General features: G+C 42.9%; 2 protein-coding genes across 6 annotated transcripts; both read left to right on the top strand.

Moving 5' to 3' along the window:
- Positions 1-1,222: 1,222 nt before the first annotated feature.
- dclk3 (doublecortin-like kinase 3) lies at positions 1,223-9,253 on the top strand. Of its 3 annotated transcripts, none has more exons than XM_085396891.1 (7): positions 1,223-1,448; positions 2,595-2,806; positions 3,311-3,419; positions 4,784-5,968; positions 7,464-7,596; positions 7,681-7,848; positions 7,968-9,253. In XM_085396891.1, the coding sequence occupies exons 2-7, from the start codon at positions 2,670-2,672 to the stop codon at positions 8,678-8,680; spliced, it is 2,445 nt and encodes an 814-aa protein (XP_085253017.1). In that variant the 5' UTR covers positions 1,223-1,448; positions 2,595-2,669; the 3' UTR covers positions 8,681-9,253. The 3 variants fall into 3 exon arrangements, with proteins under 3 accessions (XP_085253017.1, XP_085253016.1, XP_085253015.1); XM_085396890.1 differs by having other exon boundaries at positions 3,288-3,419; positions 4,784-5,896; XM_085396889.1 differs by having other exon boundaries at positions 3,288-3,419.
- Positions 9,254-10,107: 854 nt separating this feature from the next.
- On the top strand, positions 10,108-16,284 carry zftraf1 (zinc finger TRAF-type and ring finger containing 1). 3 transcript variants are annotated; one of them, XM_085395521.1, is made up of 7 exons: positions 10,108-10,650; positions 10,920-11,254; positions 12,311-12,405; positions 13,084-13,227; positions 14,260-14,471; positions 14,622-14,800; positions 15,824-16,284. In XM_085395521.1, the coding sequence occupies exons 2-7, from the start codon at positions 10,967-10,969 to the stop codon at positions 16,034-16,036; spliced, it is 1,131 nt and encodes a 376-aa protein (XP_085251647.1). In that variant the 5' UTR covers positions 10,108-10,650; positions 10,920-10,966; the 3' UTR covers positions 16,037-16,284. The 3 variants fall into 3 exon arrangements, with proteins under 3 accessions (XP_085251647.1, XP_085251646.1, XP_085251644.1); XM_085395520.1 differs by having other exon boundaries at positions 10,905-11,254; XM_085395518.1 differs by having other exon boundaries at positions 10,109-11,254.
- The last annotated feature ends 1,916 nt before the right edge of the window (positions 16,285-18,200 follow it).

The raw sequence follows: 18,200 nt of genomic DNA, 5'->3' as shown, positions 1-18,200 counted from the left end.
AATCAAATTAAACATGAAAGTCTCTGGACTGTGGGAAATATTGCGAAATAAATAAAATAGCGACAATCACTTACAGGTAGACTTTTTATGAGAAAATATAGACCTGAATCTAAGGTTAAGATATGAATCTGAAAAAGATTAACTATTTTGTTGGCCTGTCAGAAATGTGTCTGGGTTTTAACCCTTAATGATCCCAAACTCACCCCTGAGGTTAGGTGCAAGTTGCTAAGGCTCGCGCGCGCGCGCGCGCGCACACACACACACACACACACACACACACACACAACCCAACCCACAAATACATGTGGAGGTTTCAAGCAACTTAAAGAAGTCCAGACGCTTTTCTTTGAAAGCTCCTTTGACTACGATGACCTGGATGACTGAGAACCTTCACAGACATGTGGAGGTTTATGTATATATTTGAGCCTGTGTGGATTAGAGCAGCGGTCCCCAACCCCCAGGCCTCGGACCGGTACCGGTCCGTGAGTCGTTTGGTACCGGGCCGCGAGAGTTGAGGCTCAGGTGTGAAATGTATAGTTTTCAGAGTTTTCATCGGTTTTCAGCGTTATTTTGTTATCGTTTTTATCGTTTACTCGGTTTTCCTGGGTCTTTTCATGTGTGTTATGAATAAATTTTCTTTTTTTCGCTACTTTTATTTTGTTGTATTTATCCGCGACACCTTAAAGGCCAGTCCATGAAAATATTGTCGGGCATAAACCGGTCCGTGGCGCAAAAAAGGTTGGGAACCGCTGGATTAGAGAAATTCCAAAATAAATGCAAACCTGTGAACCCAATTCTTGCTTTTCAAAGTCATCAAAGATGTATGCTGTAGAATCAGTCCACTCTGTTCAAAGAAATCAATAATACTCGGTGTCAAGTCTTGAAGACAAAACTGAATACTTCCGGTAAAAATGCTCAAAATAAAGCCACGCGCCCGCTACAATCGTTAGCCATCTCGAGCTATTAGTTTGTTTAATATGTCAGTAGAGTAATTAATTGCCGTGATAAATATGTGTGGATTTTTTTAAAAGTATCAAGTTCGGGAGACACACACATCTAGATGCAACACAATGCTCACTGATTCAAAGTATTTTATTTTGACGTCAAACTCGCTGAGCTTCCGGTGTTTTCCCCTCTCCATCCGTTCAACTTGACCTGTATCCATAGCAACCACAGTAGCTACAGGGCCCTCTCTCAGAGCATCCCGTTACTTTACGTGAAAGCTAAGAGGCGGTATGACAGCAGTAGCTCATGGAGGAATAAAGCCGAGCAGGAAATAAGAGTCGCTGGTTTTTGAATATATTTTTTATCATTTGTGTTTTAATTTAATTCGCTGTATTTTTTGTTTTGTTTTTTGTTAAATGTTATTGTTTCGAAAGACATGACTCCCTCACAGAAAGCACGGTATGGATGCGAAGGGGGGCGTAACGCTAAATTAAGATTGCCAGGTGAGTCTTTGGTCGGGCTGAATCGAGTTTACGTGCAGCTAAAATAATTTAAAACTGAGTGTCTCAGCCAAAACTTTGAACTACAAAAGTAGGTGGGAAACATTCACTTTTAGCTACTAAAAAAATACAAATATTATTTAACTAAAATCTTAAAGACCCTTTTTTTCATAGAAACCATTCTGAAACGAGGTAAGCTTTAGAAAACGTTTTTATGTTAATTGATATTAATGGTCTCTGATATTCATATCCTCATATATTTGGGGCTTAATTAATGAGATTAGTAACACCTGTGTTATAACGTCATGCTAAAATGGCTCTTTTGAAAAAGGCTAGCCCGCAAAGGGCATGAAAAATAGTTAACCTCACAATATATATGGCCTAAGCTCAAAACACACACACACACACACACACACACACACACACACACACACACACACACACACACACACACAGAAAAAAGGCTGATTCAGTCTTCTTTGACTGGTCACAGCTGGCTCTTTATGGGACATGAATGTTTTTCTGTGTCCACTCTGAAAAGCTTTTTGAGTGTGTGTGTGTGTTTGCTCACATTTGGGGGAGGGGGGGGGGGGGGGGGGGGGGCTGCTCATGCTGAAGGTAAAGTCTTGTGTCTTTGTCCGTTGTTCTTTGTGTGGAAACAAAACATAAAACCCACAGCTCTGCTGACTGAATGGATAGCATCTCTCTGTCTCACCGCATTGCCAGAAAGTGAAATGTCAAAGATGCTGTGTGGGTCTCTAATGATTCATTAATCATGCAGATTTTGCTGAGCCCTAAATAGGTCACACAAGCTTTTGTTGGTGTGGGCGTGTGTATATCTGTAACGGCTTTTCATGACTTAAGGAAGCCTAAATAATTCAGCCGACGGGGCAAGGTGCTTGAGGAATCTCAAATGGCCTTTGGACTCTGTAGGATGGAAAACACTCAAATCTGATCAGCCGGATTTGCTTTCACACTCACACAGGCTCACAGGATGAGGAGCGGGTGTTGTGTTACTTATGAGTTTCTATTGTATACAAGTCTACAAGAGATCTACCAGCCATGTCAACTTCAGTCAGTGTTATAGCACACATTCATAAATCCAACTTGGTTTCCGTGTTTGTTCCTCTACCCCTCCCTTTGCTTCAGGTCCTTCTGTACCCATGTCGAAACGTCCAGTTGGGGTCCCCCAGCCCTGGCCCATTCACCCTCATCCTGCAGAACATGCTCGCAGGTCCCACTTTCTTCCTCCACCTCCTCCTCTCCTCCCCCTATTCCACACCCGGCATGCAGAGGAGAGCGCTGAGCGGCCTCATCTGGTCACCATTGTCCGCCCATGTAGCCAAAGCACACTACGGAAGGTGAGCTAAATGTTGACTGTTTTTGGTAGCTCTTTAAAATAAGGCACAATCTTACTAGTGCCTCACAGACTATTTATGAGACATGTTATTACAACCATTTTTGGATTAAAACGATATCAAAAAATCCCCTGTGGTGACTTTAATGCTTTCTATTTGATAATAATGCAACACAATGATGGCTTGATTCATGGCAACTCTTCATCAGAAGTGCTCATACAGTCCACTGGAGATGTTTATCTAATGAAGAGAAGACCCAATAAGATAAAGGAAGTGTTAGTAGAAGAAAAGAAGGGACACTCTAAAAGTGATTCTTATTAATAGCTTAGAATCAACCTGATTTATTAACCACTTTAAAGACAATATTGATGATTTATAAATCCCTTCTAAAAGTGATGATTTGATGTTTTCAATTTCTAAGAATATAATTTAGATGGGATGAATTTCCTAACCTAACAGTGATTTTTGTCTCTGGGCTTGCAAGGTAACAGTATTGTTGAACCGCAGGGGTGTGGTGTCCTTTGAGCAACTGCTGTTGGATATCTCAGAGGCACTGGGATTTCCTCGCTGGCACAGAGCTAGAGTCACACGTCTTTACACAACTCATGCACGAGAGGTGAGGCCCAACCATGACCAGATTATCTTGAAAAAGGAGCAGGCAAAAATGTGCAGAAGGCGCCCCTATTAACCTCCTGCACCCCACACATTCAGTATACAGTTCAATGTAGAGATTTGTGGTCATTTACTCCAACCTCAATTCTGAAAAAGCTGGGAAACTGTGTAAAATTTAAATAAAAACAGAATGGAACGACTTGCATATTTTATAAACTGAACATTTATTTACAGTAGAGCATTGAAAATATATAAAATGTTTTAACTCAGAAAATGTACCATTTTTTAAGATCAAAGACATCCAACACAGATTTTTTTTTGCCCTGCCTCTTGCACACAGAGATTTTTCCAGAATTTCTCTCTGAATTTTTTGACGATGTTATGCACTGTAGATGTTTGGATATTCAAAGTTTTTATATTTTTAGGTTAATTTTTACTATTTGATAATGATGTGTTTTTACATTGTTCTGAAATTCTTCTGTAATTTGTTAATATTTTTTGTTATAGATGGTTGAGCCATGTTACTGACCTGATCACAATTAACCTAAAGTTCTAAATTATTCCTCTGGCTGTTTCTTTTTAGTACCACTTAGTTTTCCAACTTTTGAGACGTGTTGCTGCTATCAAATTAAAAAAAGATCTGTTAATAAAATACTGTATAAGGCTCTGAGATTTGCAAATCATCTCATATGAATATTATTTATATTTGGCACATATTTCAGACTTTCAGACTGAGGGGGAAAATGTGCAACTATAAAACCCCATTTGTGCAAGGTGCACAGTTGTTGTTTTTTTCTTTTGTGTTCAAAAATGTTTTGAATGGTCTGATTTGGACACAGAGAAAACATATTTGGACATAAAGCAGTATGGTGTGTATGTAAAAGTGACAAAGACTGGGACTAGGGGTTCCAGGTCTTCAAGACCGTGTTAGGCTTTGCTGTACTCCACAACTGACTGACAAATGAACCAATATAAACTTAGCTAAGAATAAAAGATATTCAATGTTTTCTTTTCACAATAAGTTGCACATTTTTCACAGGTTTAATCTGAAAAGCATCCGTCACAGTTTGCTCTGTACAATGTTGAGCAAAATAATGCACATTGATAGTATATTTCTCAGACAAATAAATCATTGCACAAAATCTATTAACTTTGCTTTTATAATTAGCCAGAGCATTTTAATATAGGTTGCTACAGCCACATAATCACAGTACATGAAATTAAAAGAGGTGGAAAAGATCAAAAAGAAAAACATGATTTTATATTAAATATAAATATTTTAGCAGCCTTATGAAATTGATAGAATTTTTGCTGCAGATCTGATGTCTGTGAGTGTGTTTTTTTCACCACTGTCTCTGTCTATCACAGGTTAAGGGTGTGTGTGATTTTTTCCGAGGGGAGGTCGCCTTCCTGGCTCTTGGTAAGGCTCGTCCTGAGTTGAGCAGTGTGCAGGAAGCTTTGGAGGAATTATTTCCAGAACATTCACATTACCGATCAAGTGCGCAGCGGGCCTGGGAGAAGAGACTAAGGCCACCGCCAGATAAAGCAGCCAAGGCTGACAGTGGGTACAGCGAAGGGACCGACAGCAGTGGGACTAACCAAGAGACATGCCAAGACACAAATACACATGCCAAGCCTTATACTAATACTCACACATCTCAACATACAGACACACATGAGGCAGACAAATATAATTCTGACACACAGAAGTTTCATAAAAAGAATTCATGCAGAAAATCTGTTCACCTTCCCAACCACCTGCAGAGGCTAAATGTGAGGGGAGGAGTCAGAGTGCATCAGCCTTCTCTGATTGATCCTTTTAAACATGAAGAGGTTCCAAGAAATGCAGACATACCATCTCCTGCACTTTGTGAAAACTGCTTAGTGAGAAGACTTAAACATCAGAGTCCACAACCGATCAGTGTGCTATCAGCGAGGGTCCCACTTCCTCCTGTGTCAAAGAGGCAAAAAGAGCAGGAGGCAATAAAGCCGGATATCTATAACAACCCATCATCTCCTCGACCAATCAGCAGAGATGAGGAGAAGAGCCATATTCAAAGTGCAGCTCCAGACATTGGTGAAGCTCTTAAAGAATCACAGAATAAAGAAACCTCTGACCCCCCCACCGATGGCAGAGACGTCACCCTGACAGACATTGAGCAATGCTACGAATTTGGACGTGTGGTTGGAGACGGGAACTTTGCGGTGGTGCGAAAGTGCCGCCGTCGTGACAATGGTCAAACCCTCGCCATCAAAATAGTAGAGCGGACCAAACTGATTGGTCGAGAGCACATGATGCAGAATGAGCTGAGTCTCCTGGGGAGTCTGCGTCACCCTCGCATAGTGCGGCTGTTCGCTCACCACCACACAAACACTCACTCCTATCTGGTGATGGAGCTGGTGAGTGGAGGGGATCTGTTTGAGGCCATCAGTGACCGGGGAAAGTTTTCAGAGGCAGAGGCAGGACTGATGGTGTCAGATGTGAGTGAAGCTCTGAATTATATCCACTGCAAGAGCATCGTCCACAGAGACCTCAAGCCAGAGAACCTCCTGGTGGGTTTCAGGGTAGTGAGAATGATTGTTGGGTTCTCAAGGTCTTGTGTGTAAAAAATGGTAATCAAGCTTCTTTTTTTCATTTTAACATAATACTATTCAGGGTTTTCCCTGGCTTAAAAGGGGTCCTTAAGGAGGGTGACAACAAACATTAACACAATTGGGCCCCTGGCAAAAACACTTTGTTAACTTAGTTAGCAGAAGTCTGCCTTCTCATGTTATTTATGTTTCACAACATACATATTGTGTAACATCAATAAGATAAGATAAGATAAGATAAGATAAGATAGAACTTTATTAATCCCTCGGGTGGGTTCCTCTGGGAAATTCGATTTCCAAAAAAGCACAGCACCGACAGAAGTTACAGAGTTATACACACACACATATATATAAATACAGAGACAATATAAATAAAATATACGAAGGGGATAAATAGAATAAATAGGAATAAAAATAAAAATACAAGTGAATTGCACATTTCAAGTATTGAGTCTATTGCACCGTTGACTATTTACAAAAGTATTGCACAAAAGGTATTGCACAGTGAGGTGAAGAGGCACTACAGCTTAGTTGTTCCCTCCTTTGTCCTCCTGTTTCCCCTCCCTCTCCCCTCCAGAGAGGAGTTAAACAGTCTGATGGCGTGTGGGACAATAATTACACCAATGAGACACCCACACCATAAAACCTAACATAAGTCAATATTAGTGGTTTAAAGCAGTGCATAGATGAGTTGGCAAGTGTGTGACACAATACATGCGTGCTAAAACAAAATGAAAATAACTCAAATGAAAGGATACTTCTGCAACAAAACACATGCATGCACACAGCAAAACATAACATCAAATAAAAGTACAAAGTATATTTTTTATGAAATCAAAACAGGTCGGTCATAGTTTTGTCGCATGCCCATCATGTTAAGTAACATTTGTTAAACTAATACCTTTCTAGATTTGTGGTTAGAATACAAAAATTAAAAAAACAAAACCCCAAAGCAAATAGATACAGTTTAATAATAATGAATAAACAGAGATAAATATAGATTTAAAAAAAAAAAACACTGCTAAAAGCAGATGGTAGTTGAGATCCTTTATGTGTCTAGTAATCTTAAGTCTAGCAGATAAGACTGAGCCTAGAACTGAACTTTGTAGTACGCTACACAAACTGAGGTTAGAAGGAGAACCGCCACAAAATGACTTTAGATTATAGCAGCTATTCTTCAAATTTTTCTCCCACCAACACTCGAGTTTGACACACTCTCTGACTTCATAAACCAAAACAGCCACATCAACACAAGTGTGCTGTCAGATCATCATACAAGTATTATATATAATGTCTGTAGAGTAAGAAAGTGCAATTATTTTTTAAACTCCAAGATGCACAAAAATGTCAACGGGATAAATATTTTGATGACCTCAAAGACTCAAAAAATTCAAACCCAACTTTGCCTCCATGGCTCACTCCGTCTGTGTTTTATTTCACCTACTCCCTTTCTCAGATAGAGCAAGTCGCTGCTGGCATCTGCAGGCTGAAGCTGGGAGACTTTGGTCTTGCCATGGTTGTAACTGAGCCAGTCTTCACCATATGTGGCACACCCACATATGTAGCCCCAGAGATCCTCTGTGAGACAGGTGAGGACTTTATGTGACTCCTCTGCCTGAATTTGGGTTGCGTTTTGTTATTCTGAAAAGTTGTACTTGTTTTTTGACTGTCAGGTTATGGTGTAGCAGTGGATGTTTGGGCTCTGGGTGTGATTCTCTATATCCTGGTGTGTGGCTTCCCCCCATTTCGCAGTCGTAATCGTGACCAGGTAGAGCTGTTCCAGCTAATAAAGCAGGCACAGCTTAATTTTCCATCCCCCTACTGGGACCCCATATCAGAGGGTGAGTTAAGTATAAGTGTACAAGTAAAAGTAAAAGTACTCGTGTAAAAGTGTAAAAGCAAATATGTGTATACACACATATTTACAGCGTGTTTTTTCTCTGTGTGCACTCGTGTGCAGAAGCAAGAGGCCTCATCCGAGCTCTCCTTCAGCCGGACCCCACCGTGAGGCTGACAGCAGAGCAGACCCTCCTGCATCCCTGGGTGAAAGCAATGGCTTCAACTTGCAAGCAGAGGGCGCTCACAGACAAAACTCCGAGAGACACAGAAGCCACTGAAGGAAAACCAGAAACAGTCCAGAAACCACCTAAAACAAACACAACAGAATCACTGACAGACAAAACAAGAAAACGCGCCATCAATGAGGAGAACGCACTGAAGGAGCTCGGCAGACAAGATGAGAGACAAACAGCAATGAGCAGTGGAAGAGGACAGGATAAGAACAAACCAGCAGAGCAACATCTAGTGGAGGCAAGCCACTTATCCCCACAGGACGGAGAGCACACACCCTCAGAGGCTTCGACTGGTCAACATAAACCAGAGGCTGCCTCTACAGATAGACGAGAAACACAGTGTCCAAGTCCAAAGCTGCTGAACTCTAAATTCAATCACCTTGATTCTCCCACAGCAGCTGAAACTGAACTTCTACCACAGATTAAGACACAAGCAAAACAGACCAGAATGCAGACACCTACAGGTTCTACACCTCCAACCAACCCATCCTCCACCCCTGCTTCCTCTCTGCATCAACAGAACTTAACTTCTGCACCGCAAAACCATAACAAACCAGACGCACATGCCACCACCATCGCCCACCCTCCAACTCTGTCCTGATGTTACTGTCAATCTCCCATTTGTGTGATGAGATCAGGGTCATTAATTTCATTGTTCCGGACAATACTGTTGATTTCTTGGCAGCTGAATCCTTCAATGGCCTGCAGATGAAGCGATTTTTACTCTCCTGGGGATGAATATGGTCGGATTAATGAGGCTGGATACATCTCATAAATGTATGTAATCCATTTATCCTGCAATCAGAAACTAATCACCGTGTTGTGTAATGACCAAGTAATGACCAAAGCACTGTCTGTGCAATACTGTGAGAGAAGGATGGAAAGGAAAATAGTGAAGCGCAGTTTCTGATTTTTTTACATGCTGGTGCATTAAAAATGCATTTTTTAGTCAATTTTTGGTATTTTTTCTTTTTCTTCTGCAAATTATGGTTAACTTTGAGAGTAAAAGGTCATGTATGCCACTGGTTTTAGTAGTTATTTTTAGCTGTAAGCTGAAGCTGATCCAGCTTCCTTTTATACTTGATATACTTTTATACTAGATGTTCTTTCCTAGAAATCTGTCTTATTTATCTAGCAACATTAGTTTGTTATCTGCTCATGAAATAAAAATATACATACATTTGTATATTATTTGTCCAAATAAATTCTGTTGGCAATACAGTGTGTTGGGTGTAACCAGCTTCTGTAAATTTGAGTTTATGTTACTGATCCTGTGTGATGACAGACAGCCATCTGTGGCAAATGGGTATGTGGTAAGCTCAAGTAAGTAATGAAGATTGCCCAACACCGCTAACAGGGTGAGCACATAGGGCTACTGGGTAAAGTGTGTGTACATAGCTGAGTGGGGCTGCAGGCCATTCCACACAGACCAAATAAGGCAGATCTGTGTGTCCAGTGGGAGTGGTTAGATCTGTCCCTCCTGACTGCAAACAGCTGACCTTCTGACATCCTGCCCACCCCACCCAAAGCAGCCAAAGCACAGGCATAACACCCCCATCCTTTACATATGAAACCCTCCCAGCCCTCGGTGCTCCTCAAACAAATATCTAGGACATGCAAACGCTTATAAATGCTTATGGCTTCGTAGTGGTAGTTATTCGAGCACTACATGTTTAGGGCTGAATAATTTATGTATCCTTAATAAGCAACATCAGATGAACCCGGTTTGATAGATTGCAGCAGGGATATAAACATCGAGTCGGCGTACCAGAGTACCGGAAACGAGGTTATTTTAGTCAAAAGGTTTTGATAAAAGTTATATTTATTTGTTTGTTACACAGCAGTCTTATTAGTAAATATGTTATCACGGTGTTATAATATATACAGTTTAAATTATATAGAGCATGTGTGCTTTGGTGTAGTACCCTAATTTCGTCGCATATCAGGTTTTAGTCACCTTTCAAGCCCTGCCATACGCTGACCCACAGGTGCACACTACGCATGCGCCTTTAAAAACTCTTTAAATACCCCAAGTCATCTGCCACAACAAAACATTCCGCTGTCAGCCCATTCACGGCTGTGCTATAGTAGTTACTGGCGCATAAGAGGCCCTGGCAGAGACAGACAAATATTTACTTTCATATCTGCGTCTCTGCTAGTAATCTAAATCGAGAACCTGTCTGAGTATTAACGAAATTGACCTGGAGTCGTAAAAGGCTGTGTGGGGTGAAGTCGGGGGGAGACGGACAGGAGAAAAAACCCCCCCAAAAAAACAAAGATGGCTGTGTAGCTAGAGAGACAAGTCCCAACGGAACTGTCTCCAGCAGCAGCTTTAATCACCGACACGTCCCGCGAGTCCCGCGGACAGTCAGCCGGTACCGGAGCAGGGACGCAGGGAGCAGCCGAGCCGGGCCCGCTGGTGTTGTAAGCCGCTGTCATTGCGAGTAACGGCGTCGAGAGAGGGCACCAACAGCTGAGAGAGCCCGGGTTGTTTTTGTTCTGCCTGGGCAGAGGGAGAGGACTGCTGTGTTTTTGTCAACGTAGCTAGCCGCATAGTCTGCTAGCCTAACTGTAAGTCACCCCCCTCCCCCAAAAAAGTCGACATTTAATTTATCAGATAGTCGTGATTACATTGTGCACATGCTGTCGTTATTATTCATTAATTGGCGTGTTAAGATACAAGTTTGTGAATGTAGGGTCGCGTTAACAATAAGTTGGCCTGCATTCCTTCCTGACTGCCGAAGCGCTAGCATAGCTCACGTTAGCTTGCTGTCAGCTGACCGTTAGCTTGACAGGTGGTAAGCTAACCCCGAGCTAACCTGCAGGTATTTCGGGCTCAGCCTGGTCGCGGCAGGTACATAACAGGCTTTTCAAGAAAGCCACCGTCATGTCTTCACTGGAAGAGCGAGACGTAGGCGTTGCGGCCGCCCCTGGCTCCTCCTCGGCCGGCCTAGGGGTCGGGGCCGTGGGGGTAGCTGTGGAGGCTGTCGCTGGGGTCGCAGCCATGCAAGAGGAGGTCGCGATACGTCGAGAAGGGCCCGAGCCAAACCCAGACGAGCCACCCAAGAAGAGGGTGAAATTACCCGAGGGAGAGGCAGGGAAGCTGGAGGAGAGACTGTACTCAGTGCTGTGCTGCACCGTGTGCCTAGACTTGCCCAAGGCGTCTGTATACCAGGTAAACATGTTGTCAATCACAAATCTGGCCCCCTCCACCCACCCCACAACCCCAAACAAACATCAGCACACCAGCTCAACCTCATAATAGAAGTTGCCCATGTGTCCCCAGCCCTCAACCCCCACTGTCAACCTGTTGAATGTGTTGGCCAGCTCCATTTATTTTTAGTGATACTGGATCCGACAAAGGCCCCAAGTGTCAACAGCAGATTGAGCCATGAGGCCAAGAGACCAGACACAACCAGGCCAGGTGGTCAGCTGTACTGGCTCAAGTTTATAACATAATACTGTGAATTATCCTCAGAGAGAGAAAGAGAGAAACAGAAAAACTACATCCCCAACCCCTCATAAGACTCCCAAAACCTAAATCGGAATAATCTTTTGTCCTTTCCTTGATCTTTACCCCAGCTTTCTACATAATAACCCCAAACTTCTCTTGTCAATGTCAAAGGAGCACATTTGCTAAGTCAATCATTGTCCAGGTAGTCATCTGCATTTACATGCCTGACTACACAGTGTTAATCTTTAACATTTATCGGTAATATAAACACAACGCTATGTTCTTTCAATACATAATATTCTGCACATGCATCCAGATATATTGTGCTAGGTTTGTTAAGCCCAGTTTCACACAGAAAATGACATCATTTATGTAAAAAGAAGTATAGTTTCTTCTTTGAGTTATAATCTGTCAGATATTTCACAGAAAGAGGCAGACAGCCTGTTCAGCAGATATAGCCAATTCAGTATTACAACTTAACCAAAATTATAAATAACCAAACATTTAAGCAAACGTGTTGAATGGTTTTACACTAAATTATTTGTTGTAATATGAATATAAATTAAACTGACCACTCTTTCATATTTATAAGTTGTTCCAGTTTATTATTTAAATAAACCCATGTAACATATGATCTGTTATTTCATTAATATTTGACACATTTAAGTCAATATTTATTCTCTAGGTTTCTTCCTGTTTAACAACATCACAAGATAATTTATCACTTTCCTCAGACCTTCTGATTGACCCGTCAGCATCTTGTTTTTGTCCTACTAGTGTACCAATGGACACCTGATGTGCGCTGGCTGTTTTATCCACCTTCTGGCTGATTCCCGTCTGAAGGAGGAACAGGCCACATGTCCCAACTGCAGGTAAACCAGCAAATAAAATGCCAGTGTGGATCCCGATTTTGGGGACCGGTAAGTTAAGCTTAAGGGTGACATAAATTAAACGTGACTCGTGAAAGAAACGCAAAGGGGTATGTAACGTCGCATTCGCAGGGAGATGATCAAACAAACATATAATATATATGAGGATCAAAAGAATTTGGATTTATAATATTTAAAAAAAGAAAACATATAGATGTTAATAATCGCTGTATGTGTGACAATGTTCATACAAAGTTTAGTGCCACCTGTGTACCCAGCTATTATGGATCTACAGTCATTATAGTGAGAAGAAGCTGCTGGAGTAGATCCAAATGTTTAGAAAGCATGCTAAACAAAACTATAACCAGCGACATTTGCTGCTTAATATTTTATATTTCATCTTTTGCTTGTTAGCACTGGGCCTCTTATAAGAGAAACATTCTCACGGTTGAATTTTTAATTAGGTTTATTGAAGCATGTTTGTCTGACATCTGAATTTTTGCACAAACACAAAAACACCTTAATTAGTTTTACTCAGCCTTATAGTACGCTTGGCAACAAAAGACATAGTACTCAGTGGCTCTTGGCTTTACTTTGCGTCAGTATATTCTACATACCTCAAATCTTAAATATACCCCTGCCCTGAGGTGTGATTTATGCTTTTTCTCCCTGTTTGTGTAGGTGTGAGATCAGCAAGAACCTGTGCTGCAGGAACCTCGCGGTGGAGAAGGCTGTCAGTGAGCTGCCGACAGACTGTACCTTCTGCCTAAAACAGTTCCCCCGCTCCAGCTTAGAGAGACACCAGAAAGAGGAGTGCCAAGACAGGTACACACACACACACACACACACACACACACACACACACACACACACACACACACACACACACACAGAATGACAGTTTTTCCAAGTTTTGCAGCACTTGTAGCCAGAGAAAGTGAGAAATGAGTTCCAGCCACTTTTCTTACAAAAGGCCCCAAAAGCATCAAATGAAGTGGGCTCAGGAGAGTAAACATACGGACATGTGACAGTAGCATGATAGTGTGTGTGTGTGTGTGTGTGTTGACGCGCTGCAGGATCACACGGGGTTAATGTGGTGAAGCAGCTACTCCAGAGGAGAAAAACCACTAACATGATTACAGACTGCACATTATCTTGTATGTGATACTCATGGCTCCTTATGAAGTCCTATGGGGTTGTTGCTATAGCGATAGGTGACCCTGCTTAGAATACTGGTATCTGTGCGAGTGTTGCTATGACGACTGCCGTTTCGCCAGGTGTTATTTTTTTGTTGTTTTTTTTTCTTTCCCCTGGTCGGGTCACACAGAAAATGACGGCGGTCTCCCGCGAGGAGGCGCTGACGTTGGCTCGTACCCTCGGGGCCGTTTGCTCATTAAGATATGAAGTTTAATACGGCATAATTACAGTGCATGATTACAGGTGTTTTTGTTGGGAATCCTTTTTAAATGTCCGCGTAGGCCAAAACTTTCCAGTCAGAAGGTTGACTTATGTAAGCATGGCTTCAATTAGGCGTGCCTCGTTGCAGAGACTAACTAGTACCTTTCACATTACTAATAGCGCGCGTCAACATGTTCTCGCTGAAAAGCACCGCTATAAAGGATGTAGCTAATATGAATACATGCATTTATTCCTTGTGGTTGGGTCTCATCTTTAGTGCAGCATTAATTTTCTTTAGTTCCCAGCGCACATTAATTAATACCTTTGGTGACTGTAACGTCCAATCACTACACGTGTCACGCATTTATCACAAAGGACCTGTGGAAAGGATGTCGTTTATGTACACCCACGCCTTTGCTTCCTTTGCGCTCAGCTGTTTCCCCACCATTATCTTGCCAGGGTGACACAGTGTAAGTACAAGAGGATCGGCTGCCCGTGGCAGGGTCCTTTTCATGAGCTACCAGCACACGAGAGTGAGTGCTCACACCCCACGAAGACTGGAACAGAACTCATGGGAATACTGGGAGAGATGGACCAGAGCCACCGCAGAGACATGCAGCTGTACAACAGCATCTTCAGCCTGCTGTGTTACGAGAAGATTGGGTTTACAGGTAACCCCCCCCCCCCAAATAAATAAATAAATAAAAATAAAAAAGAGGATAAAATTGTTTGGTGATATCTGTGCCTGTAATTCAGTTTTTGTCCTCATCACAGCCTTTCTCCTCCTTTCTAATTCATGCTGCATTTGTGTATCCACCCAGAGGTGCAGTTCAGGCCGTACCGCACTGATGACTTCATCACTCGTCTGTACTATGAAACGCCGCGCTTCACTGTCCTCAACCAGACGTGGGTGCTGAAGGCCCGCGTGAACGACTCCGAGCGCAACCCCAACCTCTCCTGCAAGCGCACCCTCTCCTTCCAGCTCATCCTCAAGAGCAAGGTACACTCGCTACCCACTTACTTTATTTTTAGGTTTCTTCACGCTTGCTGGATTTCACTCTTCGCCTGATGTGGTTTGAATGGAGAGGTTTGGAGACACTTAAGGTCCTGGAACTGACTTTACAGACAGATAATCAACTCTGTTACCATGACTCTAACGTGACTCTTGTACCATTTGTGCAAGAGACAAATTTCAAACAGTTTTGGAAAGAAGAGAAGAAGAGGCTAAGGGGATATTTGGTTTATCATGGTAGATTAGAGTATTCTCAAGGTACTTCTGTTTGAACACAGACGTTACCATGTGCGCTTCACATTACTGAAACTCGTCAACCATTTTGGGCTGCATAGAAAATTCAAATGGTTTCTGAAAGATGAGAGCCAAGAAAAGAGCGTTACGGGTTTAGGCAGATTGGTTGTACACACAATGATTGTTATTTAAAACTTCAAGGGAAGTCTACATTTATTTAGTTTTAAAAGACTTTTGGTTAGAAGAGACTAACCAAAAGGTTAGAAATAAGGCAGGTTAACAACCCCAAGACCCCTGTCTAAATGCACAGAGAAGCTGCGGTAACTTCAGTGTCAGTGGTCACTGGGATTGCATGCATACAGTCTCATAAAATAAGGCTTAAAAAATGGCTTCTCCCCACACATGTGCACATTTTCACAGCATTATGGCTGCCTTTACAGTTACAGTGAGACATGCCTGAACAGACCAAGAGTGTTTTTATGTGTCATTTTTTTACATTTTCTCTTTTTTGTGAAAAAAGCAGCAATATCTAAAATCACCACCAGTTATTGCATTATGAGGGCGAGGAATTCAGTTATGGAGAAGAAAATTTGAGGTAATAGAAGAGCCCATGGGCATTTCTGATGATAAATGTGTATGTCAGCGATACTTTGAAGTTGCTTATTCTCGCCAACCGACTGATCAAAGTTCAGAGATTTTCAGATGAGTTTTCACTGTAAAATTTGAGCTCACGAGCTGGAGCCGGCCCCCTGCTCTAACCTGGATGTGTCTCCACAGGTAAACTCGGTCCTGGAGTGCTCCTTCCTGCTATTGAAGGGCCCCTACGACGATGTGTGGATCAAGCCGGTTATCCACCACCACTCCTTCAGCAACGACACCAACGAGACCGACTACGTCCCGCTGCCCATCTCCGACTCGGTGGAGTGCAACAAACTGCTGGCTGCCAAAAACATCAACCTGCGCCTGTTCATCTTCCAAGTCCAAAAATAAAGAGGAGCGAGAGAAGGAGGAGGAAGATGGAGCAGGGGTGGGGTGGGGGTGAGGGGTCAGAGAGAGGATGTGATGATTAAAGAGAGACACCGCAGAACCATTGATACCTCTTAACACAAAAACAAATACATGAACACACACCTTCACACAGGGTACACGCTTCTACACACACACACACACACACACACACACACACACACACACACACACACACACACACACACACACACACACACACACACACACACCACTAATTACACATACCTCCTTTTGCTTTTAAAAGATAGTGAGACCCCTTGCCCGAGAAAGCTGTGAGTTGCTATAGAGATGGGTGGGCATTGATATGAGATTGTGATGGCGGGGGTGGAGCCTGCGAAGGCACGGGTGGGAATGTCGGCAGCAGTGGAGGAGCGGGAGGGGGCGGGGGGAAGTTCCCAAATGTTGGTGTGTACCTGTGGTTCGTGAATGACCTTTCAGTTCCTGACACCCACAGCCAAAGGTAGCACACACACCAACCGAAACAGGTGTGGCTGTTGTGTGTGCATGGGTGAGAGGGAAACAGAGTTGTGTGGCAGGGACCCCGGAGCACAGCCGCAACTCTGCTCACCTGTTCAGGTGTCCCAAAGACGCGTGATAATGTGAAAACAGAGCGACCGACTCTGCTGAGCTGGAGCACGTGAAGGAGTGTGTGTGTGTTAGTCTGTGTTGTCTTTTCTCCTCCCTCTACACACTGTACGCCTGAGTTTCCCCGCGAAGCTCATCATCCCACCTCCACCACCCCCCCGGTCTGCATTTCATCAAGAGGAGAGACGGCCTGGCTGCGTGCATGTGTTTTAGTTCTTCGACTTATTCCTGCAGCTGGGGGTTATATTTAACCTTCAACACTAATACCATTTTAATTTTCTCTTAACCCCGAGTATTTAAGTACCCCTGAACTTTTTCTTTCTTTAGTTGGGTTTTAGCGTGTGAACGGCCACCTGTGTAGTGCATACATGAGTGAGTGAGTGTAGACAGATCCAAACTGTGAGATTATTTGCAAACGTGTCTCCAGGTGAGCAGTATAAGCTTAGAGGACATTACTAGCAAGGCAGGACCACCACAAGACCTTCAAAGCCCCCCCCCCCCAAAAAAAGAAAGTCCCCTAGGGGTTCACAGTGTGTCAGTTAATTTTTGGTCAATTATCGTCTTTATTTGTTATTTGCATCTCTAAAAGGAAATGTCATCTAGTAGATGGATTATCACAGGATCAGTGTAGTTCTCATTGTGCATTTCTGGAGGGTTTTTTTGTGTTAACTTGTTGTTTTTGTTATTTTTGTGTGTTTGTGTTATAAATCAGGTGAACCTTTGCTTTTTAACTAGATCACACTGGGTTTAAATAAATTACCACAAACTGACTGACACATAGGAACTTCTAGGAACAGTGTATAAGTGTGTGCTGGGATTCAGCAGGAGCATGAGTGAGTTCCTGTTGTCTCTACACCCGATCCCCCCCCTCGCACCCCAAATCTGTGCAGCAGGGTTAGCCTCAGAGAGTCTCAGGGCGATCAGGACTGCTTCATTCATCTGCTCAGAGATCAGCAGCCGTCTCAAGAGGCTTTTTCTGAAGGTCAGACTTCAGGTGGTGATGGATGGTGTGCGTGTGTGTGCGTGTTTGTGTGTGTGTGTGTGTAGAGAGGTGGTGTTTTACCTAACAAGGGTGACATATTAGTGTTAGACTTACTTGAAGGAAAGCGAAGCAACGTTACTTAAGTAGATTCTACTGTAAAGCAGATAGATCTCTCTCCTCCTGACCTCTACTTCCTGTATTTCTGTGTTTTAATGCTTTGTCTCTATGCCAGTGGACTCACTCATCTCACTATGGCTGTACATGTGCCTTTTATTAAAGATCATGGAACCTGCTTCTGCGTGTCTGAATGTTGGGGGCAAAAAAATAGGCCCGGCTCGGCGAAGGCGTCAGCCCGTATAAATTATGCATTCAGCACCGCAGAGATGAAAGCTAAATTTAATTTTAAGGCCCGGTGTGGATGATGGATATGTTTCATTGAATTTGAAAGGGGGGGGGGGGAGATATGAATAACTTTGAGTACAAAATGGCTTGTTCAGCTCCTGAACAATAACACATTGGCAGTTATTGCCTGCATGCAAGTGGCTACATCACAGCGAG

This window comes from Rhamphochromis longiceps, linkage group LG22 (assembly GCF_057381845.1).
Source record: "Rhamphochromis longiceps isolate RC_006_pf linkage group LG22, R_longiceps_female_GT1.1, whole genome shotgun sequence".
NCBI classification, from domain to species: Eukaryota; Metazoa; Chordata; class Actinopteri; order Cichliformes; family Cichlidae; genus Rhamphochromis; species Rhamphochromis longiceps.
This window is presented reverse-complemented; position numbering and strand designations above follow the sequence as displayed.